The sequence below is a fragment of the Podarcis melisellensis genome (genome assembly GCF_964234715.1).
Source record: "Podarcis melisellensis genome assembly, chromosome: 8".
Classification (NCBI taxonomy): domain Eukaryota; kingdom Metazoa; phylum Chordata; class Lepidosauria; order Squamata; family Lacertidae; genus Podarcis; species Podarcis melisellensis.
This window is the reverse complement of record NC_138540.1, coordinates 11,243,463-11,271,000: the sequence shown is the minus strand read 5'-3', so window position 1 is coordinate 11,271,000 and position 27,538 is coordinate 11,243,463. Positions and strand designations below refer to the sequence as shown.

Sequence of the window (27,538 nt, the reverse complement as noted above, 5' to 3'; positions counted from 1 at the left end):
TTCAGGTATACTGGACAAAGGCCATTTAGGGCTTTAAAGTGGCTAGTGCAGCAAAACTGCTTCTGCTTTTTCCTTTTGCTGCCGGAGGGAACACTGCCTAAGTTCACCGCCCGCCTCCCCAGCTAAAAGGTGGGTTGAAGGAGGCCTGGCAGGCCCCAATCTGCCTCCCACTTGCCTCGTCCTCCTGGAAGTCCATGCAGTCCCAGTGGTGGGCCAACGTGGCGTTTTTCCGCTTCCAGTACTCCAGGAAGGTCACGGCCCAGAAGGACATGAAGATGCTGAAGAAGACAGTCCCTGGGTGGTCAAAGAGGTAGCCCACCTGTGGTCAGAACAGGAGAGGGGGGGAGAAGACGTCTAGGAACGGCTGCCATACAGACACTCCAATGGATTCAGATCCACTCAGTGGTAGCTACGCCGTGCCCATGCCCGTTTTGGGGAAAAGGTTTTGTGCTCCATGTATTAAAGGTAAAGGTAAAGGGACCCCTGACCATTAGGTCCAGTTGTGGCCGATTCTGGGGTTGCAGCGCTCATCTCGCTTTACTGGCCGAGGGATCCTGCATACAGCTTCCGGGTCATGTGGCCAGCATGACTAAGCCGCTTCTGGCGAACCAGAGCAGCGCACGGAAACGCCGTTTACCTTCCCGCCGGAGTGGTACCTATTTATCTACTTGCACCTGATGTGTTTTCGGACTGCTAGGTTGATAGAAGCAGGGACCAAGCAACGGGAGCTCACCCTGTCGCGGGGATTCGAACCGCCGACATTCCGATCGGCAAGTCCTAGGCTCTGTGGTTTAACCCACAATGCCACCCGCGTCCCTTGCTCCATGTATTAGGCACCTCTTAAAGAGATCCTAACCAAATTGGCTTGAGAGAAAGGAGCAGGTTTGGGCTGATATTTGGATACAGCCGTGTGCCATTTCGAATCAAGATTGTACATTGCGGCAGCCTTTGGCTACGTGCAATAAAACTGACTGATTGAATGAAGGTTGTGGCCTGCGCCTTTGAAAACTGCACTGATTTGGAGGGTTCTTAGCATTCCTGAGCCACGCTGGGTGCAAGGCTGCCGGGACTGAATAGATGCATGGCGAACGAACGTTTTTCAAAACAAAACAAATATCCTTTATAGATCACTATGGTTCCCATTCTGCAGATGGGGGAACTGAGGTCACCAAAGGCTGGCTTGCCTGAACTGATGAGACAGGGAGAGAACCTGTTAAAAAAATTAAAATACCCTTTCCCAAAACAACAACAACCCTGAAGCCTTTCTTTTAGGAATTTTAGGTGCCGAAATCCCAATGCAGCAGAAAAGACTATTTATGTATGCGACCATGCATAGGCGCCGACTCCATGGGGCCTGAGGGGGCCCGAGCCCCCTCAAAAATTCGTTTGGGGGGGCTCTGCCCCCCCAATAATTTAAGAAAATTATTACTTCGTGTAAAGTCTGGCGGGCCAGCGCTGCGGCCGCAGTGACATCAAAAGGACTGGAGCTTGTTGGCCAGCTCGTCGGTGGCCATCGCGAACGAGAGGCGAGCAGCAGACGAGCTGATCCGGCCCGAGCGCGCCTCCTCCCGCTCGCTCGCCCGCCGCCGGCTCCACCCCAACCCGCTGACTGGGCGCGCCGGACGATGCCTGCGCAGGAGACGCCCAGACAGGCTGGTACGGCAGCAGCAGCAGCAGCAGGAGGAGGGGGTTTCTGCTAAGAGTCTCAGTGGGAGGAGGGGACGCCTGACTCAGAAGCAGACCCCCCCCGCCCGCGCGCATCTGCCGCGTGGCCAGCCCAAATCCGAGCTGTCCCTACCCCGCGCCGCGCCTCCATGGCTCTCTGCGCAAGGCTGGGAAGCCAGCCTCCCCGAGTCTCTCCCAGGAGAAGCGCGCAGACGACGGCAGCACCAAGAATCCCCGATCGCCGCGGGAGAGGGTGGGCGCGCGCACCTAGCAGCAAAGGGAGCAGACGCCAGTTCCTTTTGCAGCAGCTGCAGATCGACTTCCACGTGGGGTCTCAGCTTGCTCCTTTTCTTAACCCTCTGCCAGTCTCCTGACTCCACCGCTCCCGTCCCACTCTGAACCCCCTTTTCGCGCACGGACCCCCCCCCCAATTTCGCGCGCAGACCCCCGTATGGGCCCCCCCAATATTTTTTATAAGTCGGCGCCCCTGCGACCATGGCTCAGAGATGCAAAGAACATAAAGTCCAGACCAGAATGGCAGATCAAGTTGATGGACTATGCCGAAATGGCAAAAATGATGGGAAGAATCAGAAATCAGGAAGACCAAAATTTTCATAAAGGATGGGGGAGAACACTTGAAGTTTAATGGTGAATTTTGAACATAACGGAGATGTAAAAGCTTTGGATTATCATAAACGATGCAGGAGGAAATGACTAACAATAGAACCCACAAAAGGGGAGGAGGGAAGTCCAGAAGATTCTTTGGAATCTTGTTTTTATGTTGTATGTTGGATATGTGATTGTAAAACTGTAATTTGAAAAACCAGTTTTATTTTTATTTTTTAATCTTTTAAAGAGAGACTTTGGGAGCTCCACTTTGGGAGTGGGCAGGCAATCCGTTGCATTCCCACGCCCCACGAAGAGAGCTCCTTGGCTCACTGTGACGTCACCACATGCCCTACCTCCCATTCTTCCCCCCTCCAAGAACAATCCCCTGAAGGCCCAGCAGCCAGGAAGTCCCCTCACCTTTGCCATGGGGCAGATCTCAGAGAGGTTCCAGTTGCTGCAGGTGTCGCACAGGGGGCACATGAGGAACTGGCCCCCACTGCTGCAGATCTCTTGCCTGGGGAAGAGAAGAGGGTGAAGGTCAGTGGAGGATGTCACTCAGGGTTGGGGGGGGCGGGACGGGGGGCTCACCCCAGGTGTGTTTCATGATGCTCAACTGTAGCGTTCCCAAAGCAAGGAAGGATTGGACTCTGATTAATAGAATACACACGAGACTTGACCAGCAAGACACTGGGAGGCAGTGCAAATAATAATAATCCTGCCCACCCCTTTGCCGAGGTCGTTTTATTCACAAAAGTACTTTTTGCAGTGTTCATAAGAACCAATCAGATTTCCTCTGAGCATTTCAAAAATCCCCACGTGGGGACAAAGTTAAAACTACAAAGAGCTAATTTGAGCATGCATATGTAGTTCAGAGTAAGTAAAATAGGACTAAAAGGAGGAATGCATTCAGCAAACCCCGGAGGTCATAAACAAGAGAAGAAAGACGGCAGTATTTACCATCTCCTTATGAACTGTCTTCTGGGCCCTTAAGATCTATCTAAAGATTAACAAATCTACATCAAAGTTACCTACTATATTTATGACTCAGGATGCCTGATGAAGCAACTGGCCTGTGTTTAGAATGCTTATACGTGCCTGTCAGGCAGAGAAATAGGACATAGATGCAGAGGCATGGATTGATCAGAAATCATATCATAATGGCTCAAACCTAGTCAACACAATGTTTTCATTGCTGACACAAATAGCTTGCTCCATATTTTTTATAATTCCTCATAGCAATCCCACCTGATCACTACACTCAACGCCAGCTGGGTCCCCTTCAGCTTAAATCTGACTCAGGAAGTGGTGTTTTTCTTAAAATAACTGGAAATAACTTCTTTGTGCATGAAGCAATCGAAAGAGAGCACCTCTAGGCATCTGGAGATGCCCTTTCCTTTGCCCACAGTTGGCACAATCACCTCTCTGAGGCTAGAGAGGACCAGGAATGAGAAAAGGCAGACAAGGAAGAATCCACTCCCTGATCTAACCCAACCCAGTATCCTGCTTCCGACAGGGGGGCAGCCAGAAACCCAGAAGCAGTGCGCCAAGTCCTCTCCACTGCTGCATAACTCCAGCACCGGGCATTTGCAGCTGAAACGGCAGGTTCAGGGCGAGGCAACCCATCGTGCTCTGTGTGACGGAGCATGACGGACAGAGGATAAAGGAACCTGCGTTTATTCCTCTTGATATAATTATTTTGAAAAAAGAGAGCTCTGCATTGTGTTTTCTTCGGTGACTAGGTGCTTGCACCGAGGAGGTTATTTATCTCTTACTCCTTGTTACTCAGCCTTCAGAAATCTCAGGACTTGGACACTCCTTTCAGCTGTTTTTCCAAGGTGGTCTGTTTCCAACAGCCAGGTGCTTCTGGGCATAGCTGTCAAGTGTTCCTTATTTTGAGGGACAGTCCCTTATCCCAGCGCCATGTCCCGCTGCTGTCCCTTATTGATGGATGTCCCTTTAATTTCTCAGGTTTCAAAGGATGCAGCTCCTCTCCCTCCCTCCCTGCCAGCCAAGGAGGAGGAAGGCTCCAACTGTGTTGCTTGGCTGCCCGGCCCGCCCCCCTACGGCCTCCTCTCACCAGCCACGGCCCCCGGGAGCCCCTCCCCACCAGGACTGGCGGGAGCCTCGGGCCCTTCTGCCGCCATCCTCCTCGCGGCTGCCGAACTGAGCGTCTCTGCCTGGGGCCTCCCCTCTGCCTGTCACCGCCGCTCCCACTCCTGCTAGGCCGTACTGCGGTTGTGCCGCCGAAAGACCCGGATGAGATGGGCAGCCTGACATGGCCTATGAATTGCTGAGGAGCCTTGAGAGGAGAGCGAGGGCAACCATAGAGAAAGCAGTTCAGAGAGAGGAGGAAGAGGAGGAGGCAGAGGCGCGGGCAGGTGTTCCAAGGGCTACAAGGGAAGGATCACAAGCGCTTATCCCATAGATTTGTAGTGGTAGACTAGCATAGATGGTCTGATCTGTGGGTTGACTTCAGGCACTTCCCCCCCCCCCCCTCCTCCCTGATGGAACTGAGAGCTGCAGATGGAGCGCGAGAGAAAAGATACAGAACCGCAGCAGCATCTTCATAGCTTGAACTTCGTTTTGCGCGAAAAGTGGTTGCTGCTTGTAGTTATTTAATTGCAGTGTTTCATCGGCTGGTGTCTTGAGCAGCAACCTCTGGAAACGAAGGGCTAAAAACCGGCGCTGCTCTCCAAAATTACCTGGTCCCTTTTAACTGGTTGACTAAAATCCCTTATTTTGGCTGCTGGTCCCTTATTTTCAAATCTGTAAGTTGACAGCTATGCTTCTGGGTCACCCACCCACCAAGGCAGCACTGAAGGCCCAATGTGTGGCCTGTCCCCTCCTGCCCATGCAGATGCAGCCTAGGAAATGCTTCACCAGTTGAACTTCTGCCTGATGCACAGCCATAAAGGAGATGGAGCTTCCCACCCCATGGGGCCGAAGATGCAGGATGAGGGTTTGGAAAGGGATGCTTGGGGGGCGGGGGTCATGCCCTGAGACATGCAGGCTCTCCCACAAGCTGACTGCCCTTCTCCTCCCCACAACCCCTGCCCCACTCACGCTGGTGTGTTTGTCCCCATGGTGAAGAGGCCGGCAAGGAAGACCAAAGTGCCGACAGTGGCCGCTGGGAGGAGCCAAGCCGTGTAGAAGCCTGCAGGGGAGACAGGTGAGGCGGAGACCGTGAGCAGAGGGCACCCAACATTGCCCTGCTGCCCCACACCCTGAGCCCTTTCCAGGCCGGAGCTTATGGGCTCGGCTCTGCCTTCCTCAAGTCCAGATTTCCCCACCCCACCCCAGTCTCCCTGCTCAGGACCCAGATGCAGAGCAGGGGCTGAACTCACCACCAGGTGAGACCCAAAGCCGCTTCAAAAGTTATCTCTGAGCACGTAGAAAGTGCAAGGCTCAAACGGGAGCACACACAATAACAGAAGTGAAATAAGCCACCATATTTTTCGCTCTATAAGACGCACCTGACCATAAGACGCACCTAGTTTTAGAGGAGGATAACAAGAAAAAAAAGATTCTCTCCCTCTCTGCACAGCGCCTCTCCAGCGAAGCAAAGTCAGAACAGCAAGAGGGATCGCTGCGCAGTGAAATTAGCGATCCCCCTTGCTGTTCTGGCTTCTGGGATAGCTGTGTCAAGCCTCTTCAGGGCAGGGGGAGTGTTCCACCTGCTGCGCTCCGGAGGCTTTGTGTGGCTATCCCTGAAGCCAGGAGAGCGAGAGGGTTCGGTGTGCACCAATCCCTCTCGCTCTCCTGGCTTCTGGGATAGCTGCGCAGCCTGCATTCACTCCATAAGACGCACACACATTTCCCCTTACTTTTTAGGAGGGGGGAAGTGTGTCTTATAGAGCGAAAAATACGGTATACGGGAATGTCAAGAAGAGGGAGACCTCTGGCAGCTCACACTCACACAATTCGAAGCATACAGATACCCCACCCCTCAAGGTTCCTGGGAACTGTAGTTTATTTCCCAGCAACCTGAACAAACTACAATTCCCAGGATTCTTTGGGGGTGTGCTTCAAAGGCTTGGTGTGCACATGGCCTCTGAGCAACCGCAGAGTGGTTTTTGGCCCCCGCCTGCCTCTGCACCTTCCTTGCTTCCCTTTTCCGGACTTCTGAGCAGCGTCTTGCCACAGCCAAGGAGGAGACAAAAGAGGGCGCCTCACCCAGCCAGGCGAAATAAATGGCCACCTTCTCCCCAAAGTATTCCCGGATGTGGTCCAAAGGCTGGTATTTGTACCAGCAGCGCCACTGGGCCCAGAAGCGGTACAGGATCTGCCGGGGGTTCAGCTCTTCGCCCAGGACCTCGTACTCAGGCAGCTCGAAGGGGCCCTGTGGGAAGAGGAGCCAGAAGGGAAGAGGTTAAGTGGACGTGTGACATCATCACCCACAGGAAGTCACATCATCACCCACAGGAAATGATGTCAGAAGGTAGCACAGACATCCTTGGGGAGGATCCCAGACTCCCAAGGGACAGAGGTGTAGAGGCCAAGGTGTACAGCCTCACGAAAAATAGCAGGATTTTAATTTCAGTTGGGAAAACGGAAAGATGAAAAGACAGTTACCAAGAAAAAGAAGAACACAGCCTAAACAACCAGTAACATCCTGCGAAATATTATGCGCTGTTCTTTGCACTCACTGCTTGCCTTTTTTTAATCAGACATAATCTACATGCAATATTTTCCACGTCAGGATTTATCATTTGTGTGAGAGGCAAGGAAGTCCACGCAGTGGCCAGGTACCCTGGCCCCGGGCCTGGGAGGGCTAAGGTGGCTGGGGAACCACATTGCAGACTGGCTGCTTCTTCGTTTTGAGTTTTAAATTTTATTCTAACGATACTTCCACCTTGGATGAGCTCTGCCCAAGTGGAACAGTACAAGTGAAACAGCCATGACCATAAGCAGAGGAAAAAGGTGCCTTGGGGCACATGCAAAGTGCCCTCCCCCCGGAACTGAAAGGGGGGGGGGGGAATGACTTTTTATCTTTTTTTTGCTCTATGTGATTAACTAATAGTCCCCCCTCTAGAGGATCCGTCACAGCAACTAATTGGCAAATGGGACTAAAAATGAGCTGTGTTTTTATTTTAAGGTTTTTACTCCGTAAAGGATTTGGATGAAGAAGGGCTCTCTTTGTGACGCAGATGGAATAGAGATTGGATAAGAGACCTGTGTTGCAGGAGGTTTGGTCTTGAGGGAGGGCGAGCTGAAGATTTATTACTTTCGATGAGATTGCGAACTGGAAGGGGCAGCCCTCCTGGGAAAAGACTAATTTACGAGGCAACAGGTCGGGAAAGCTAAAGAGCGAGCTTTGAGACTGTATTTCATCGGAATGACAAGATGGCGATTGCTTGCTCGAGCGGAAATGCCTGTTCTATTGGAATTTACGAGAGAGCAGTCCACATAGAACTACAAATAAGAAGTCCACATAGAACTACAAATAAGACTGTTTTTTTCAACCCACTTGCGGAGCAATTTGGAGGTGAAGGAAAAGGAAAATGTGTAACAACAAGGATTGAGAAGAGGGGACTGGAAATATCATTCTTAATATGAAAGCAGCAGAAAACAGTTGAGGATTGGACTCCTGTCAATCAAGAAGCATGGGTAGCCCCCACAAAAATAATTTATAATTTGGATAACAATTGGATTACATGATATGTATCGTTATAATTTGGATTAATTGGTTTGGTGTGTTTAATTTGGCAATATGAAATTTAAGAAAAATTATTTAAAAAACAAAGTGCCCTCCCCCCTGGGAACATACACCAAGAGCAGATCAGTGCATCCATACAGCGTAGTGCTGCCCACACTGACCGGCAGCCGCAGCAGCTCTGCAGGGTCCCAGAGATGGGGTCTCTCCCATTCCTTGCTGGAGACACCAGGGGGTGAACTTGGGACCTTCTGCGTGCAGAGCAGCTGTTCCTCTGCCAAACCACACCCAACCCAGCGCTAAGGAACTGCAGCCAGCACCCGTATAGACCTGGAGTCAAGGAGCAGGGAGTCTCGGCCCCCTTTCATGCATTAGGGGAGCCCTAAACTGGATCTTGGTGCCATCAGATTAAGAATTCCATTGTAAATGCGCAAAGATCTTTCAGAGCTATCATAAGATTCTTTTACAGAAAAGGAGGTCAATATGTTCCTGCTGCCTCCCAGGTCTTTGTTGCAAAAATACTTCCACAATTGATGTATGGCACCCAGATATTTAATTGTCAAAAACTCAAGTCCCTGGAATCTGTACAAACCAAATTTTACCGCTCCCTACTAGGGTTACCTACCTGTGTCTCCAACACAGCCATCAGGCTGGAGGTAGGTCAACTCCCTATTAATGCCAGGATATGGATCCTGAAGATTCACTTCTGGCTAAAACTCATATTTTTCCCAGTGGGAGTGGCTCCATTGACTCTAATAGACCCGTTCCAGTCTAAATGGAGATTGTCGCTTTATGAAAAATTGAAGGGCCTGGGGCTTTCCCCACAAGAACTTATAGCCTCAGGTTTTGAAAAGGCTAAAAGGATGGTGAGCCAGCGAATAGGAGATGTAGAGCTTCAGGACCATATGAGCAAGATAGATAAATATCCAGCTATCCAAGATTATGGAAAAGGGTTTAATCTAACACCATATTTGCTGAATCTACAAATCGCAAAATACAGGCGGGCGTTTACCCTTACCAGATTTGATGTACTGCCATCTGCCTTACTAAAGGGCAGATACGGGGGCACACCCTATGCTGAACGAGTTTGCCCATGTGGTCTGAAAGAGGTGGAAACGGCTTCACATGTGTTGTTACACTGCGACCTTTACGGGGATATTAGGTCACTGTTTATCTCCCCTATCGTTCAGAAATTTCCAGGTCGATCTGAATCTCAGCGGCTGAAAATCCTACTAGGAGATAAAAACCCAGAAGTAACACTGAAAGTGGCCAAATTTTCTGCGGCTGCGATCAAGCGGAGGGCATTAGCTGTAAAAAAGTAAAAGACTTGACCCCTGGACAAGCCCCCCCTTTTTTTAAGTCTATACATACACTGTAGTGCATATATGCGTATATATGCGTGTGTGTGTGGGTGTGTGTGCATATGTGTATTGCTTTTATGTATAATTTCACAATTTTTAATTGACACCATTATTCCCTTTGTAAACTATTGTTGTTTTTTTATGTTTTTTCTGGTCTATGACCGTAATAAATTTATTCATTCATTCATTCATACCCCAATGGTTGCCATTAATTTGATTTAAACTGATTTTAGAATGATGTGTTATTTTACTGTTGTTAGCCGCTCTGAGGCCAGCTCCGGCTGGGGAGGGCGGGATATAAATAAATTATTATTATTATTATTATTATTATTATTATTATTATTATTCCAACCCCCCAGCGTCTCTCTTACCTCATGCAGTGGGAAGGCTGCGGAGTAGACCCCTTCGTTCAGTAGCCGGTCGATGCCCATCTCTGCATGCTTCCTCTTCCCATAGATGGTCCGGGCTAAGATCTCATACACCTGGGAGAGAGAGGGGTGGCGCTCAGGGGGGATTCAGCCAGGTGGGAGGAAAAGGAAAGGGCATTGACAAGAGAGGTGGTCAAAATTGTCTCCTCCCTCTCCTCCTCCTCCTCCTTGCTGCCAGGCTGCCCCCAACCCACCAGGCATGCCCCATTCCCCACCCCAAGGGCTCACAATGCGATGCCTCTGCGTGTTGGTGAAGTACGAATCGTGCTGCTCGCTGCCCAGGAACCTGAAACAGGTGAGGGGAGAGAGAGAGAGAGAGAAAGAAGGAGAGCTGGACACAGGCTGGGATGGAAGCACTGGGCATCTTCCCCAAGGCCTCAACCTGGGCAGCTTTTGTGTCGCCTCTGGCCAAAGCAGTTTTGGGAACGGAACAGGGTAATTGTAGGCACAGCTACGACCCTCAGGCTTCTCTATCTGGCCTGTCAGACCCCCCCCCCACTAGGCTGCTATTATTATTATTATTATTATTATTATTATTATTATTATTATTATTATTTTATATTTGTATACTGCCCTATACCCGCAAGTCTCAAGGCAGTTACAATGTAAAATCACAATATAAAAGCACAAAATGCACAATGAAAACAAGAACAACCCAAGAAATGCACCCACCCACCCACGCTTTAAAAGGGCATGGATGTCAGTCAGCCAAAGACCTGGTTAAAGAGGAACGTTTCGCCTGGCGCCTAAAGGTGTATAATGAAGGCGCCAGGGGAGCCTCCCTGGGGAGAGCATTCCACAAATGGGGAGCCACCGCCGAAAAGGCCCCGTTCTCATGCTGGTACACTACAGACGAAGAAGGGCCTCGGATGATGACTGCAGGGTCTGGGTAGGTTCATATGGAAAGAGGTGGTCCTTGAGGGCTGTGTGGCAATGGTGGGCAGGGCCAGAGGCAAAAATTGGGTGGGGCACTGGAAGTGACTGTTCTCTTGGTATCTTCCAGCCACACAAAAGCCGCAGGTCTTCCCTCCCCCCCAGCACCGCAGCCCTTCTCCAGTTGGACAAAAGACCTTGCAAGCATCCTCAGAAACTTCCCAGCCAGGCCCAAACACGGCACAACTGCTGAAAGGCTTCCTTTGGAGACCGAGAAGGTGGGTGTGGTCTGAGAAGTGTCCTGGGGGCCACACCATAGCTGTCAGCTGTCCCTTATTTGGCGGGAAAGTCCCTTATCTCAGCGCCATGTCCCGGTGCTATCCCTTATTGATGATATCCCTTAAATTTCCCGGGTTTCAAAGGAAGCAGCTCCTGTCCCTCCTTTCCTGCCGGCCAGGGAGGAGGGAGGCTCCAACTGTGCTGCTTGGCTGCGTTGCTCACCCAATAAGGAGTCTAAGAATGACTGGGGGGTGGAGCTTGCATGCCTTGTGCCAATCAAATCGGCCGCATTGCCTGGGAACTTGCCCTTGCTCAGCGCTTCCCAGCGGAGAGGTGACGTGGTTTTCCTTGCTGCATCCCCTTTGCCAGGTTGCTGCGCTGTGGGAACCACCGCTTGAGGCTTCGTTTGGCTGCTGGCTGGGTTTTCTGCCTTTGGCTCGGAGGGGCTCATAAGTTGAACATATTTGTGTCCGCAAAATCTCTTATTTTGGCTGCTGATCCCTTATTTTTGAGGCTGCTGGTCCCTTATTTTCAAATCTGTACGTTGACAGCTATGGGCCACACAGAAAGGCCTGAGGGCCACCTGGGGTTCACCCCTTGGAGGTCCCCCCCCCTTTGGTGGTTCCCCACACCTGCCCTCACTCACTTGTCCAGCTTGGACTTTCGGAAGGCACAGGTGTAGTAGTCGACGGGCTTCTTGGGCACCTGCTGGGCCATGATGTTTGGCAGGTGCAGTTTCTGAAGCAGGTCGTCAGAGCTGTTGCGGTCCGGGTTGGGGTGGGCCTGTGATGGGGGCACGAGAGGAGACGGAGGGGCTAGGAGGTAGACCGCTGGCAAGGAGGCAGCCCACCAGGAAGCCAAACGGGGCCCCCACCACACCTGCATGCGCCGACACTCACCTGGAGAGGGGCCCGCATGCACAGCTCCTCCGCGTAGTAAACCAGCACTTCCCAGGGCGCGCTCAGTTTCATGTAGTGAATTCCCTTGCGGTCGCTCAGAGTCTCCTCCTGAGAAGGAGACAGGTTGCTGAGAAGGGTGGGGGGGAGCTCTCTTCCACATGGAGTGCAGCACAAAGACTGTGGCCCCCAAGAAAACACGAACCGGAAGCCCAGGCCCCCTCCCCAGTTGGGGAGGCTGGGAAGCATGAGTGGAGGAGTTTGGGATTTCTTAAAAATAAACCATCATGCGTCTTGGTTTCTCCACTTGATCCTTTTACATGGTTTTGTACGTATTGTGGTATTTTATGCCTTGCGACTTGCATCTATCTTTTTGTTTTTAAGGAGCACAGTTTAGTAATAATTTATTGTATATGCTAAGAGTGAATTTCTGTTTAATTATTATTTGCCGATGTTTTGTTTTGTTTTGTTTTAAAGTAGCATTTATTAAAGTTTTAAGGGTTACAGAAAGAAAAAAGAGAGAACACTAAATTAAACAAAAAGAAAACAACACATCACAATAAGGGAAAAAAAACAAACAGAAAAATAGAAACAATTAAAAACACAACAAATATTCCCATAACTTATCTTTCATTTGCTTGTTTCCTTGACCTCACACCTCCCTTTTTCGTATTCTAGTTCGGTTAGCTATTTCAGCAAATCCTTTCCATCTTTCCCAGTTTTTGTCCTATAATTTATCTTGATATAATCTAACTTTACTTTTCTTCCTTTCACCAATTAACAAACTATTTTTACTTAATCCTTTATAACATTTCTGCTAAAGCCACATAACTTCATTCCAACATCCTTCTAACATTCATTAATTTTACAATGTTTCTGTAAATAATCTTTAAATTTCTTCCAATCTTCTTCCACCGACTCTTCTCCCTGGTCTCTATTATTTGCCGATGTTTTGAGAGTTAGTTGTGTACTATTATGTTCCCAAAGATTATTGGATACTACAGTCAAACCTCGGCTCCTGAGCAGCTCCATTTTTGAACGTTTTTCAGAAGCTAAACGGCCATGGCAGCTTACGCTTGAGTGCAGGAAGCTCTTGCAACCAATCGGAAGCCGCGCCTCAGTTGCTGAACGTTTCGGAAGCTGAATGGACTTCCGGAACGGATTATGTTGGACAACCAAGGTTTGACTGTACAGTGGTAAATCTGGTTGCGAACAGGATCCGTTCCGGAGGCCCGTTCGCAACATGAAAAAAATGCAACCCACAGCGGCGCGTCTGCACATGCACGGATTGCGATTCACGTCTGCGCATGTGTGTGACGTCATTTTGCATTTCTGTGCATGCGCGAGTGGCAAAACCCAGAAGTCGCCGCGGGACGTAACCTGAAAGAACGTAACATGAAGCGGAAGTAACATGAGCTATGACTGTACTTTATTGGATATAAGTCCAATATAAGCCGTCCCATTTTAAAGTTGGATTTTATTATGACTTTCCGTATTTGATCACATTATCCTAAGGCAGGCATAGGCAAACTCGGCCCTCCATATGTTTTGGGACTACAATTCCCATCATCCCTGACCACTGGTCCTGTTAGCTAGGGGTGATGGGAATTGTAGTCCCAAAACATCTGGAGGGCCGAGTTTCCCTGTGCCTGTTCTAAGGTGTGGGTTCTTTGTTGTATATTTTGTTGCTGTAAACCGCATTGCGAATGGTAATATGGAAAAGTGAAATTAAATTAAATTAAATGAGTGGAGCACCCAGCAGGGGAAAAGAAGGCAGGCAGGCTGGCAGACAGAAAGCGAACTTTTTGAGTTTCTGCTCCCTGGTCTATCCCAGCTTCAGTGCTGCCAGTTCAGCTCCTTGCCAAGGGCACAAGGAAGCCTTGGTACAACTTTGCCCAAAGCCCTCCAGGAGACCCCTGCCAGCAAAGCCCCCCCTCACCTTCTCCATCAAGAGGCCGGCAGTGCGCAGGTTCTTGAGGAACTTCTGCCTCCACCTCTCGTGACGCCCGCGGGCCGCCTCCCACCCGGCCCTCTGGCCCGCTGCCCTCTCGCCTTCCGTGTGGGGCTGTTTGTTGCGCCTCTTCTTTGAGGGACGCAGCTTCTCCTCCCAGACCAGGACAAAATCTGCAGGCAGAGAAGGAGATGGCAAGGGAATTGCGGGCGCCCTGGGGGCTGCCCTGTTCCACAACCGAAGTGCAGCCCACCCCCCACAAGGCATGTGGCCAGAGCAACATGGGTTCATTTTCGCGCTGCCTGCGGCTCGGAGTTCGCAGAAGCTGAAGCCCCCTTTGCTCTGCGGTTGCAAAACTGCAACTTGGGCAAAACACTGGGGCGAGGAAGAAGGGGTTATACTTGCCTATCTTCGTCTTCCCATCTCGGAAGTAATTCCCGCTGGCACTGCTGGGGTAGCCATAAGTTTCATCGCCATAAATGTAGATGGGGTCGTCGTCGTCGTCCACATCCTGAAAACAAAATCAGGATGGGTCCACATTTGGGGGACTATTCTGCATCTGGGATGGAAGGTGGAAGCCCCTGTAGAGTCTGGTGGGTGCCTGAGGCTGCAGCCTTGCAAAGTGGGCCAGCCTGTCCTAGATTGGGGACCACAAAGAGCCCCCCCTCCTTCCCGTTAATAGGACCTGCTCTTATTGTTTTGGTTTTTTAAATCTGGGATTAACTGGCCTGGCCTGGCCTGGCCCAGAATTGGCGTCCTCCCACCTGCCAGTTCTCAATTAGCAGCTCAGCCTTCATGCAACTTTGGGGGGCTCACAGTTTGCAGTAAAAAGACCCAAGGGGCACAGAAAGGCTTTGCCCACTGGCTCCACCCCCACACTATTTGTGTACAGTAGCAGTGGGCAGCTGAACCCCACAATTGCATTTTTAAAGTTCTGTTGCTTTTCTTTGTGGGTCTGACAGCAGAATTGCGCCTCCTCCCTCCTCCCAGGGCTGGATTTGAAGGAGAGACCCCACAAAGTGATGCTGTTAGGGGTACGGGGGTCTTACACCTGCAGATCTGAACCCCTTTCCTCCTTTTCTTTCTTTCTTGAGACACTCCCAGGACTTGGTTCTAAATAAAGCTGGCGGGGGAGTGTAGTCCCTGAGCACACACAGAGCGCCTCCCCCTTGCCACTCAGCAATCGCAACTAGGCTCCAAACACCCTCAGGGGCCCAAGGAAAAACCTCCCCGTGCGGGAGGCACGAAAGGCGTTGATCCCAACACCCTCTGGTTCTGGAAAAAAAACCCTACTGGGATTCCTTGCCCTGCTTTTCCTGTGTACTTACGAAGGTGTCCCTTCCAGCGCCCCCGTTGGGGAGAATACTGGAATCCTCATAGAGGCCCGACGGGCTCTTCCCCAGGCCGATGAGCAGGCCGGTGTCCTGGGCATCCGACCCAGAGACCTTCTTGCGGATCATGGTGGGCTTGGTGGGGGGCGTTGTCGGGGAAGGAGACTCAGGCTGCAGCTTCCATCACCGCTTCAGTCCTTCCAGAGGGAGGTGGGATGCAGGAGAGAAGCTCATTTGGGTGGGTGGGGGCCGCTTCAAAGCCAGAGAGTCTCCCTGCCCTCCCCTAGCTCCTCATCCGTGGCCTGGGGACCTCCATCCTCCTGCTGGGCTGGGCAACATCTTCTGGTCCTGCAAAGGAGATGGAGCAGTGATGTCAGAGCAGCAGCAGCAGGAGGAGAGGCAGTGCTTATAGCTTGGGAAAGGAGGGGCGCTGGGAGCCATGCCAGCCCGCTGCCCCCCCCCACCCCCACGCACTGGCAGGCCCCTGCTCTGCTGTTGCTGAGCAGCTATGGGATGGAGGAGGAGGAGGAGCAGCAGAAGCAGAGGAGGCTTCCCGGCACAATCTCTTGTTGCCTGTCAGCCTGGTGGTGGGGGCACGGAGGGGTGGGTGGGTGGCAAAAAGGGATTGTGCAAAGGTGGGAGGAGGGGAAAGAGGTGGGTGGTCAGGGAGACATCAGAGCATCCTCTCTTTGTGTTTTTTTTTTTAATTATTCATTTTATAACGCAAATAAACAATACAAACAGAAATGCAAACAAATTCTTGTCTTATCCTTATTATTTCTAAACATTGTTAGGTGAGCTTCCCCAAGCCTGATTTTCATTTTACCTCATCTTTAGCAGTTTCATATATCATAATTTTTAACCATTTCTTTATCGCACCTACATTTACCATAAAGATCTTCACACTTTATCACTTACAAAGAATACTATTTTAAAATACACTATCTTCTACGGGTGGTGCTGTGGGTTAAACCACAGAGCCTAGGACTTGCTGATCAGAAGCTCGGTGGTTCGAATCCCCGCAACACAAAGTGCACGTAGATAAATAGGTACCACTTTGGTGGGAAGGTAAACAGCATTTCCGTGCGCTGTTCTGGTTTGCCAGAAGCGGCTTAGTCATGCTGGCCACATGACCCGGAAGCTGTACGCCGGCTCCCTCGGCCAATAAAGTGAGATGAGCACCGCAACCCCAGAGTCGGCCATGACTGGACCTAATGGTCAGGGGTCCCTTTACCTTTACCTTCTACTTCTAACCCTGCAGCCTATATCCACTTCCAAAACTATTCTAAGATTTATATATTAACATATTTTTTCAAATATTCTTTAAACTTCTTCCAGTCTTTTTCCACCGTCTCTTCTCTCTGGTTTCGGGAGTCTCCCAGTCAGTTTGGCAAGTTCCATATAGTCCATCATCTTCACCTGCCATTTGAGCATCCTGTCTTTGTGAAAGAGAAACAGAGTCGGAGGCAGGCTGACATTCCAGCAGGCAGATGGTGTCTCTCTCCTTGCAACAGCCTCCTGCCTGGAAGAGGGTCCTCAAATTAAGGAGGGGCACAATCCACCAGTCCTGCCCCCCCACTCCCCCTTTCCTTATCCAAAACACATCTGCTCTGTAGATTTGGGAGGGGGGATAGTACTTCCGTAGTGGCCACAAGAAGAGGCTGCCACCTTGCAATTCTAACTAACCCTGGGCTGTCAACGTTCTTTCAACCAGCCCCAACATTGTCTGCACTGGCTGGCAGCAGTGGCTCTCTGGGGGGGGGGCGTTCAGGCAGAGGGTCTGTTCCTACCAGGCGATGCTGCCATCATGGATTGAACCTGGGGTCTTCTGCATGCCAAGCAGCTGTTCTACCACTGAACTACCTGGCTGGTAGCCAGATTCTGCGCCCAGATTTGTAGGCACAGATCATCCTCTAGAATAAAATAGCTTATTAGGGAAATGCTGAAGTTGCCCTTTGGGGTGCCTCAGGGTCAATTTTTTATGGTAGCCCAAATCTCAGTTGTACGGGTGTATGTATATATCTCAATTTTAACTCATGAGCTATTGCTGCAATCTGTTCCGGTTGTATATTTTATCTTTATGAACACTGTTTTTATTGTGTTATGTTACGTGAGCTGGTCTTTGACCGTAATAAATTATCTATTGTAATAAACAAAAAATCTGCCCTTATCCCCTTATGGGGGACACAAGAGCCTTTATAGAGTCCTTTGTAGGTTCTCCATCGGTCGGAGGAAAAAACAGAGGCTAACCAGAGAATATTGAGAAGCAAAGCAGCTTGATCTTTATTGAACTGTTGCAACAGGGTGCCCCCTTCACACAAAGGAGAAGGAGGACGACCCAGAACCAAGGTGTGTCCGCCCTTATATAGACATTTTAAATTGCCCGCCTTGGAGTCCAAGACCACCCCCAGAAACCTCACACCTACATCACAGAAAGGGTGGGCTAAAGCAGAAATCTGAGTGGGTTGTTTCCCTCCTGTCTGGCAAGTCACCTGCTAATGTTTACTGGATTGCCTGGGGAGCCTGGCCAGTCTTTTGTAATGATAAATACTAGGCCATGTCACAGGCTCACCCCCTATTCATATCTTAAATGTGCCCTTAAGACAGGATTTGTGAGGAAAGAGACAATGGGGAGGTTTCCCACTTTGACCCTGCAGAGAAAACATTTGCTCAGTTTAGGAATCAAAATGGTTCCAGGTTGGTCTTCCTGTGCTGATCTATGTACCTGCTTGGATGGTACGCTTATGAACATTACCATATATCTAAGACCTCAAAATTCCTATTACGGTGCTATGGAAGGGAATTGTCAGCAAGGGAGCACTGACTACCACTGCAGTTTCCAAGAGGGAAGCCAGAGATTGGGGATAAACAGCGCTGGAGAAAGAGGAAAGAGGGGTGTGATTTTAGCAGGTAGCAGGAGCCGGGTTGCCCTCTCAGCCTCCAAAGAGTTCAGGGGAAGAGGCAAACTAGACCGGCCCATGGAGAACCCAAGGCTGGTTTCTGGGAGCTGCCATTGATGAGCTTCTGGGGTGGGCATCATTTTTGGTCCTCAGGAAGAACTTTATAAATGTTCTTCCTTTGTAAGACCCGCTGGTTTTAAAGTACCTGCAGGCCTGGCAATGCAGGGTGTTGAGCTAGATGACCCGTGGGTCCCTTTAAATTCTACGGTTCTATGACTGTAGGGAAACCTTTGATGAAACTGAAGCTGCTGCCTACAAGGTTGCAACGAATCTTCAGCTCTTCAGCTTCCTTCCAGCCTAGCCCAGCCCGGCGTGAGATGAATTTGAGGAGCCCACGCTATTAGGAGAATCACCGCAGTCTCCAATTCCAGAAACATCCTTCCTTCAGCTCCCTCGAGCTGCATTAAATATTTACTCTGGCTCCAGGCAGGCAGGCAAGAAAAGAGCTGTTTGAACTCTTCAGTAATGTTTTCAGGAAGTGGTGGCCTTGGCAAAATGGAGCCTGGGTCAGGATCTTCAGTGTCAGGAACAAACACAAATTGACTGCTCTTATGGGGCAACGTCCAGGAAGGAAAGATGGTGGACTACATAGCTCTTGTTGACAGACACCCTGTCCATGGAGATAATTATGTGATGGTTAATGATAGCCGAGCTATAAATCTCGGTTATCACATAATCCCTGGGAAAACGAGAGAACCGAGATTAAGCTCCGAGGCTCTGAAAGGCTGTTTTCCACTGCTCTGCCCAAACACCACGTAATAGTCCCAAGGGACATAAAGTCAGCTAAACCTCCCTTTATTTATTTGTGAGACTATTATAAATTATGACTGAGGTTTTCTGTCTGCCAGTTGAAATATAAATCTAGAATGCAACCCAATTGCTGGCTTAAAAAGAGAGACGAAAATCAAAAGGTTGAAAGCAAAATGAAAAGCATGCTTTAATTGTAGCCCCAAAATATTTTAAACCGCTAAGAGGTGTTCCAACTATTAGAAATCTTTGCTGTCTTTTATTTTTAACACTCTATCCTTCTGGATAAAGTGCTGGTTGCAAAATGAAACTAACTAGCATAATTATGCTACTGTGAGGAAAGAAATGCGGAAAATGTGGTTTGATAAAAATCAAGGGGACTCAGACTCAAAGCAGAGACTGTAAGATCTTCAAGAAAGGCCCAAGAGCACTCAGTAACGGTAAAAACACTGTTGGACACCCCATGATGCCATTGTTGGCATCATGCAACAATTATTGGATGAGCAACCAAAAGAGATCAGAACTGAGATGGATAAAGTGGTGAATGAAAATGAACCAGAGAAAGATGAGGCTAAAGAAGACCCAGAACCTTTGGAGAATACTATTGATGGAGGACTGTCAGAACAGAAGATTGGAATGGTAAAGATTGAGGCAGTAGATGACGAAATGGAAAAGACCTTCACACAGGTGCCTGGAGGAGTGAAACTGTCATGTTGTGGAGTTATGATGCTAGGGTAGTGGGATGAAACAATGGATGGAGAAATTAAGAAATATTATGAGGTGGTAGAGACAGAACTGAGAAAGAAAGGATTCTGTATACAATTCGGAGTGAATTTCGAGGGGAAAGCTACCAAGCTTCTGGCAACACTCCTGGAAGAAGACTGGAGGACGAGGAAATAGGCGGATTTTATTTTTCTAAATCAGGTTGGAAAACCATGGCCAGCAAGAATCAGGAATGGAACATATGGAACTGGGTGTGAATTAATGAATATACACTAAGTGAATAACTATAGATTACTGTTTTAATGTGATTACAGTGAAGAAACTCTGTGAATAAAGATGAAGGATTCATTGCTTCTCAACATTTGAGGTAAAGTTGTAATGCTGGTCTGGAGGGAGACTTTTGCTGAAATTTTTTGATAATAATGCCATATTTTTCCGTCTATAAGATGTCCTCATGTATAAGACGCCCCCTATTTTGGGGGACTCAGATTTAAGAAAATGGGGGGAGATGGCCCAGAGTATAAGACCCCTAATTTTTTACATTATTTTTACGGGGGGAAACCTAGTCTTATACACAGAAAAATACAGTAATTGGAGAACCCCTTTTAGACTTTTTGCGTGGAAGGAAAAATGAATGAACTTGAAATGTCTGAGTCTGAGAAAATCTCACCGAGCAGATGGAGCGAATACTTTAGGATAGCTCTGTTGGTAGACCATGAGACTTAAGGTTGTGGGTTTGAGTCAAACCCACATTGCAGGGGGTTGAACTAGATGACCCTTGTGGTCCCTTCCAACTCTACAATTCGGTGTTTTTTCATTCTTTTATTATTTTTATCTTCCCGCTTCTTTTTCTTCTTCTTTCCTTGCTTTGCTCTTGCTTCTGTTGGGTTTTTTGGTTTTCCTCTTTGTGTTTTCATTTAGATTAGTTTTTTTATTGTATTGTATTATGAAAAAGCCTCGTTTAAAAAAAGAAGATACTGGGGTAATCACATATGAGAAGTTGCCTCCGCTTCTCTGGAGAGGTAGGAAAAACTCCCAGGCCCATTAGCCTCCTCTCTAAGGTGCACAAAGCAAAGCAGCGCCTGTGGGGCCAGAGATTAAGTGGACATAGGGCGCAGTCAGGCCCTGGCTGAGAGACTTTCCTTCCAGTCACGATTTCTCACAGCACAGAGTTTGGGGAAGGCAGCCAGTTACAATTCCACCCTCCATTGGCCCATCTTGCAGGATGATTGTGAAGGCAAATGCTAAAACTCTGCATACTGGGTTAACGTTCATCACAGAATTGCAGAGTTGGAAGGGACCACAAGGGTCATCTAGTCCAACCCGCTGCAATCATCACCCTGAGATTAAGCATCCCATGCTCTACCGAGTTCCCCGATGCCATGAGAGTGATGTCAGCAGGAGGGATGAAAGCACAGGTGAAGCCAGCCCTGGGTTGCAGCCACTGAATCAGGCTCCCCTCGTAGGAAGGAGCCTTTTAAGGTTCAGATATCAGAAGAAGAAGAGTTTGGATTTGATATCCCGCTTTATCACTACCCTAAGGAGTCTCAAAGCGGCTAACAATCTCCTTTCCCTTCCTCCCCCACAACAAACACTCTGTGAGGCGAGTGGGGCTGAGAGACTTCAGAGAAGTGTGACTAGCCCAAGGTCACCCAGCAGCTGCATGTGGAGGAGCAGGGAATCGAACCCGGTTCACCAGATTACGAGTCCGCTGCTCTTAACCACTACACCACGCTGGCAGGTTCAGCAGGGAGGCAGTGGTGGGCAAGGATCTGAAAAGTGCAACCATTTTTCTATATTCCTGTTTTCTGCCTGGGGGTCCTGCAGTTTCCTGCCCACCCCCCAGAACCTTCCAGTGGGGTTGTGTCAGGAAACCTCTAACCAAAGTTTATCATCGGAAGGGAAAGAAAGGACCAGTTTGCACTGAGCTGAGGGGAAAGCAGCCAGCAGCCGCAAAAGCCGTGGAAGGGATCCATGGAAACGTTCTGTGGAGACAGCGCCTGCGTCTCCCTCCTGCCCCCAAGTAAGCCTGGCAGATATCACGTATGGCAAGTCCCAAGACACTTTGGACCATCTGCTGCCTGCCGTTTGGGCAATGTTCACTGCTAAGCAGTTGGGTCTTCCAGCCGAACAGCATCTCCAGACCTGCCGAGTCTTTCTAGACCCAGAATTTGCCGGGTGAGGGGAGATCCATGGGGAAAGAAGCAGGGGGTGCTGCTGTTTTGACCTCAGCAGGAGCCCAAACTGGACTGGGGGGGAGCGGTGGTTGGGATGCTGCTACTGAGCCTTTAGCAGAATGAAGCACATGCCACACAAGCTCCCTGATAAATGAAAGCCATTTACTAGATTTATTGGCGTGAAAGCAACACCAAATTACAGAGGAGGGGGCTGGGTACACTTTTCCCACTCCCTGTGGGCACGATTCGACTCCACCACAGAGAGGTTGATTTCCTTTTGGGACACCTTCTGCTCGTGGCTAAGGAGAAGGCAGAAGTATTCCTCACTCTTCTTCCTACCAAGTCGAAGCCCAGAGCCGAAATTCAGTGTTAACAGACTCCGGATTAATCTGCGCAAACAATAAGGGTGCTGTGGGCTTTGTGGAGGTAGCGGGGGAAGAGACTCTCAGAGGGCCACCTGGCCTTGAGGAGGCTGTCTTCTCCATCAGCCAAACCTGTTCTTTCCTAAGCATGGCTATAATGTGTTCCTGCCACCATGGTTGCCATGGCAGCGATGGCTTCGGCCTAGCGGTCCTCCAGGCCCAGGCTTGGCAGAAGCCTTTTTACTCACAGGTCTTGAGTGCCACCCAATGGCTCTTCTGCGGGGGAAAAAAAGTTATGAAAAAAGATGGGCCACCCCAGGATACTTTTACTAGGGATTTTGCTCTTCCAGGGGCCCAGGAGTCATGGAGGGAGCAATGAGGCCGGCCACCAGTTGGTCCTGCCGCCAGAGATGCTCTGCCAGCCCGTTCAGGAGGTGGGCCACATCCGAGAGTCCAGCACGGCCGTCCAGGGTCTGTCCATCGGCCAACCGTGGCGCGTTGACGCTCTTGGCCCGCAAGACCGGCAAGCCCCAAGTATGGCGGAAGGCAGTCACGTCCCGGTCCGTGACGTCGGTGTGGGCGAACTGGTCAAACCTGGAGAGAGCCGGTCAAGGAAGTGGATAGCCAGACACTCAGCCCCCCCCCCCATCAAGGTCAATGTGGGCCTGGCAAATCTCCACACAGACCACAACAAAGGTGTAGCAGCTCCTCTCTGAAGACCCCGGCCTGAGGGATGAGCTCCCTTTGGGGAGGAACATACCTTTTTTAACAGTGTGGTTAAACTGGCCGCTTTTATTCTGAAGCAAAAACTGCCCAGTCCAGGACTTGCTCCTACAAAAGTCTGGATCAGGCCCCTGCAGCAGCCTTTTCCTCAACAGAAAAGTGGCCAGCTTTAGCCTGCTTTTAATTCAGTGCATTTATCATCACACAAAGTTCTACTACTTAATTATTTTGCTTTCAATGTTTTATTCTTTCCTAACTTTTCTACAACTATAATCAAAGCAGCTCAAAATCATGGTGATGGGGACCCCCCCCCCACACACACCCTAGAAGACCCAGAAAATAAAATGAAACAACAATGTGTCTATTTTATTTTCTTGACACCTTCCATTTCCAAAAGACAAAAATTTGTTCAGAGATCCATTTTCTCCATCTGTCACCCTCTTTACTTGCTTTTAAATGGGCTCTTTAGACTGGTATATTTTATTACACAGAGCATCTGGTGACAATGTTTTTCATCTGAATTTGCTAAGCTGGCTTTTTAACATGATGGTTTTTGTTTTTTTAAAACCTACACCCAGGGCTTTTTTTCTGGGGACAACTCAGTTCCAGCACCTCTCAGGTGGGTGCCATTGCCATTCTAAGAGAACGAGGGAGGTGTCTATGGTGAGATCCAGCACCTCTTTTTCTAGAAAAATAGCACTGCTACACTACATTTTTACCTGCAAGTCTCCTTTGGTGTGACTTTTATCTTGGAAAGGCAGGATAAAGAAGGTGAAAACAAACAAGCAGTCATGAGTACCTCTGAGCATGTGCAGTGTCTTCCTCCTGTGCAAACTTTTCACTTAAAGAAAGAGATCCTAAGGGTAAAATGCACCTGAGCACGTGCAGAGTTGCCTTCCCCTTCAAGCACCTTGCAACAAGTTGTGAGTTTTAATGACAGAGTGTGCACACACACACCAAAGAGCTGGAAGGATACTTGGTGCCAACCACCATTTTGATGGCATTATTGGCCCCATCAGCCACCCGAGAGATTTGGTTTGGCAAGTCGTCAAAGGATGCCCGATCTGTGAACGAAAAGAGGAGCAGGAGACCGTCCACTTTCTCTGTGCAAGCCTGTTGGGGCATGGGGAGAGGAGAAGCAGAAATCAGCCCACTTTTGTCTTCCCTTGTTTCATCATTTATTTAACAAATGGTATATCCTGTTTTTCAGAAGCATTTTCCCACAAGGAAACAAGGACAAATAAGCAAACATACAGCCAGCAATATGTTAAGCAAAATTTAAAAGCAATTAATGAAATTGTACGTTGAAAGAATGATCAGCAAAACTTAAAATCACAATATGATGAGAGGGTTTTTTTTTTATAAAAGCAATGCAAATGTTAGGAGCCCAATTAAAACCGTTCTGAAATTTTACATATTCTTTTAAAATACAGTCAAAACAAATCTCTCATATCCGTTCACTTCCCATCCACCTTTTCAGAGTCTTCTTTTACTCCCTTATAGAGAAGCTATATTACTTACAATTTGTAAAAACTGAAAATTTTATTTAATTTTTTTTGAATTAAGGAAACAAACAAATACATACCGTTCTGAAAAAGCAGCAAAGAACAGGGCCTGCTGTACAACATATAGAGATGTGGGACCTGCCTGATCTCTCTTGGAAGGGAATTCGCAATGGTGCGCCTGACCTGATCCCAACAGCAGGTGTTTCTCTGAAAGTCAGGATGCAGCTCACCTCTGTGAAGAGGCCTGAACCTCCTTCTGCAAGCACACTCACCGGCAAGACGTGATCAAACTTCTTAAGGACGGCTTCGCCACAGTCCCAGAAGGAGAACTTGAAGAAGATGGCTTTCCCACTCTCTCTGAGCTTGGCTGGCCAATACACAGTTGTGGTCTGGATCCCTGCAACACAACAGCTTCAGCTAGAACAGAATCACGGGTGTCTCGGCTTTCAACTTAAAAAAACAGCAACCCTAGGGATGTGGGTGGCGCTGTGGGTTAAACCACAGAGCCTAGGACTTGCTGACAAACTTCAATGGTGCCCACACGCTTCCACTCGCGCACTGCCACTCTTCTCAGTTGTCGGACGTTAGCAGAGTTCACACGCAGCGTAAAATGGCTTGTCTGTGTCGACGTGGTGTCTTCAATAACTCAGCTCGACACCAGTGCTTCTAATCTAACACTCTTGTATTTAGAAGCATAACAAACAGAAAAGAAAACCTACAGAATCTAGCTGCATGTTCGCACAGTTCTGTCTCTAACAAAAACAAAACTAGCTTGCTCACATTCTCAGACAGACTGCTCTCCAGAGAGAGCTCAGTCCCCACAGAGCACAGATCAAAGGAAAATGCCTGGGTCATGTGGGCAATGCACCCAGTGAATCAGAACGCTCCTGGAGTGTTAACTCTTGGCTGTCCAGAACCATGTCCCCCTGCTCATGATCAGGATCCTGAAGCTGCCCAGGAGCAGTGGAGCAGTATAGATTTGGAACAGTGGTTTGCAGAGGGGCATAGTTCTGAAGACAAAAGTTGGGACGAACCAGGGGGTGAACAGCGAAATGAAGACCAGGAAGAGAGAGAGCTAACAGACTCTGTCTTGCTGGAAGGTATTCAGCATATCAGTCCAAGGTCGCGTAGAGTGGATAAGGTGGCTATACAAAAAGCACAGTGGTTGCAAGATCAGGTTGCAAGACAGAAGTGACTAGGGGGGAAGTGGGGGGAATCCTTAATTGGGAACACCTTTATTCTGAGATACGGGTGGCGCTGTGGTGTAAACTACTGAGCCTCTTGGGCTTGCCAATCAGAAAGTCGGCAGTTTGAATCCTCACGACGGGGTGAGCTCCCGTTGCTTGGTCCCTGCTCCTGCCAACCTAGCAGTTCGAAAGCACTTGCGGGAAGGTAAACGATGTTTCCGTGTGCTACCAGAAGCAGCTTAGTCATGCTGGCCACATGACCTGGAAATTGTCTGCGGACAAATGCCGGCTCCCTCTGCCAGTAAAGCGAGATGAGCGTCGCAACCCCAGAGTCGTTCACGACTGAACTTAACTGTCAGGGGTCCTTTACCTTTTATTCTGAGAATGCTTTGTTCTTTTGCTGTGATCATTAAACACTTAAATGGTAAGAGACTCTTTTCACTTTGTCCTGCTTATCTACAGCCAAAGCGGGGGGAGGAAGCCAAGTCCCCAGAGCCTGACAGCATTTCAGAGAAATGCTATTTTAGGCAAAGTGATACGGTAATTTGGGCCACATCACCAGGCTTCTGGATTTCACAGAACTCTTCATCAGACACTTTTTCCTAAGCAAATATGTCATGAAATTCAGAAAGTTGCACAGTCCTGCACTCATTGAAGTCATTCCAACAAGACTGCTTTTATCTCCTTTGTCCATTGGGACCCACAAAGCAACTTCTGCCTGTTGAACTTCATGATTACAAATATAACTCTGGCAGCATGAGGCCTATAAAGGTAAAGGGACCCCTGACCATTAGGTCCAGTCGTGGCCGACTCTTGGGTTGCAGCGCTTATCTTGCTTTATTGGCCGAGGGAGCCGGCGTACAGCTTCCAGGTCATGTGGCCAGCATGACTAAGCCGCTTCTGGCAAACCAGAGCAGCGCACGGAAACACCGTTTACCTTCCCGCCAGAGTGGTACCTATTTATCTACTTGCACTGCGTGCTTTTGAACTGCTAGGTTGGCAGGAGCAGGGACCAAGCAACGGGAGCTCACCCTGTCGTGGGGTTTAAGATGGAGGCAATGAGCTCAGTTTTGCAAAAGGAGAAATATTTCCTTGGAGAGGGAGAAAACCGCGACTGCCTCCTTCCCTTGCCAGCATCACCTGTTGTCTCGTGGTGGACCAACGGCACCTCCAGACCAGCCAGCTTGGCCACCAGTGCAGTCTTGCCCACGCCGCTCTTCCCCGACACGAAGACCTTGTAGCTTGCAATATCAGCACCCACTTGTGGGGGCAGCACTGGCCTTTCAGTCAGCCCTGCAAAGGAACAGCAAGCCCTGTGAGTTGGCCGCTGCAGCCTCAAGCAACCCAAAGTGAAAGCACACGTTCCCAGCTCACAAAATGTGGAAACGTGTCAGAGTTATGGCAGTAAACCGACAGTGCCTCTGAGCACGTGCAGAGCGCCTTCTCCTTGCCAGAGAAGTCTGCACTCCTGTTTGCGTGCCAAAAGGCTCTTGTCACTCCCCTACTCACCAAACAGCCTGCGCTTTTTCTGGCGCAAGAGAGTGGCGAAGTATTCCTTGCCCTCTGGAGTCTTGTGCCAATCTGTGACGACGACAGATCCTGGGGGGACAATCATATTCACTTTCTTGATATTTCTGCAAAGCAAGACAGAGCAAGTGGTGACTACGAGGATATAGGGGAGAGACTGCACATGGCACGAAGCCCCAGGAAATGGCAGGCAGAAAAGCAGTGTGTGTGCAGTGTGATCCCAGAACATGTTTTGGGGGAAAATTCGGAAGAAGGGTGTTAGAAGCTCAAGCTTAGTGGTTTCCACCCTAACTACATTCTCCAGTAACATAGAGGCTGGAGTACTCTGCACATGCTCAGAAACATCCCTTCTCCATTATTCCTTCCTGGAGGAAGCCTCAGAAAGGACTGCCCTATCATTAGGCAGAGAGCGAGGCATCTGCCAGGAGTCTCCTAAGCTGCTGCTGCCGCCACCTTGTCCTATTGCCTGAGATTCAACAACCAGCTGAGCCAGATCCTGTACAGGGAATGGGGTGGGAATCCTGCCTCTCAAGTGCTTCAGGCAGAAGAATACCTTGAGCTGGCCCTGGCTGAGGAGGCAC

The 27,538-nt window shown here is 49.3% G+C and overlaps 2 protein-coding genes across 3 annotated transcripts in view; both read right to left on the bottom strand.

Annotated features, from left to right (window-relative positions):
* Positions 1-15,509, bottom strand: part of LOC309376622 (anoctamin-7-like) — a 30,961-nt gene extending 15,452 nt beyond the window's left edge. For both annotated transcript variants that reach the window (XM_081923128.1, XM_081923129.1), the window contains exons 1-11: positions 15,044-15,509; positions 14,121-14,226; positions 13,704-13,888; positions 11,768-11,875; positions 11,515-11,651; positions 9,945-10,002; positions 9,660-9,770; positions 6,448-6,613; positions 5,338-5,428; positions 2,692-2,788; positions 176-319 (exon numbers count right to left, since the gene is read on the bottom strand). In XM_081923128.1, coding sequence (XP_081779254.1) covers positions 176-319; positions 2,692-2,788; positions 5,338-5,428; positions 6,448-6,613; positions 9,660-9,770; positions 9,945-10,002; positions 11,515-11,651; positions 11,768-11,875; positions 13,704-13,888; positions 14,121-14,226; positions 15,044-15,175 — 1,335 coding nt within the window. In that variant the 5' untranslated portion in view covers positions 15,176-15,509. The remainder of the gene's footprint in view (positions 1-175; positions 320-2,691; positions 2,789-5,337; positions 5,429-6,447; positions 6,614-9,659; positions 9,771-9,944; positions 10,003-11,514; positions 11,652-11,767; positions 11,876-13,703; positions 13,889-14,120; positions 14,227-15,043) is intronic.
* Positions 15,510-21,797: 6,288 nt separating this feature from the next.
* On the bottom strand, positions 21,798-27,110 carry CPLANE2 (ciliogenesis and planar polarity effector complex subunit 2). Its single transcript, XM_081923155.1, has 5 exons — positions 26,940-27,110; positions 26,571-26,723; positions 24,516-24,640; positions 23,715-23,851; positions 21,798-22,609 (listed from the first exon to the last, which is right to left on the bottom strand). The coding sequence occupies exons 1-5, from the start codon at positions 27,043-27,045 to the stop codon at positions 22,345-22,347; spliced, it is 786 nt and encodes a 261-aa protein (XP_081779281.1). The 5' UTR covers positions 27,046-27,110; the 3' UTR covers positions 21,798-22,344.
* Positions 27,111-27,538: the final 428 nt, after the last annotated feature.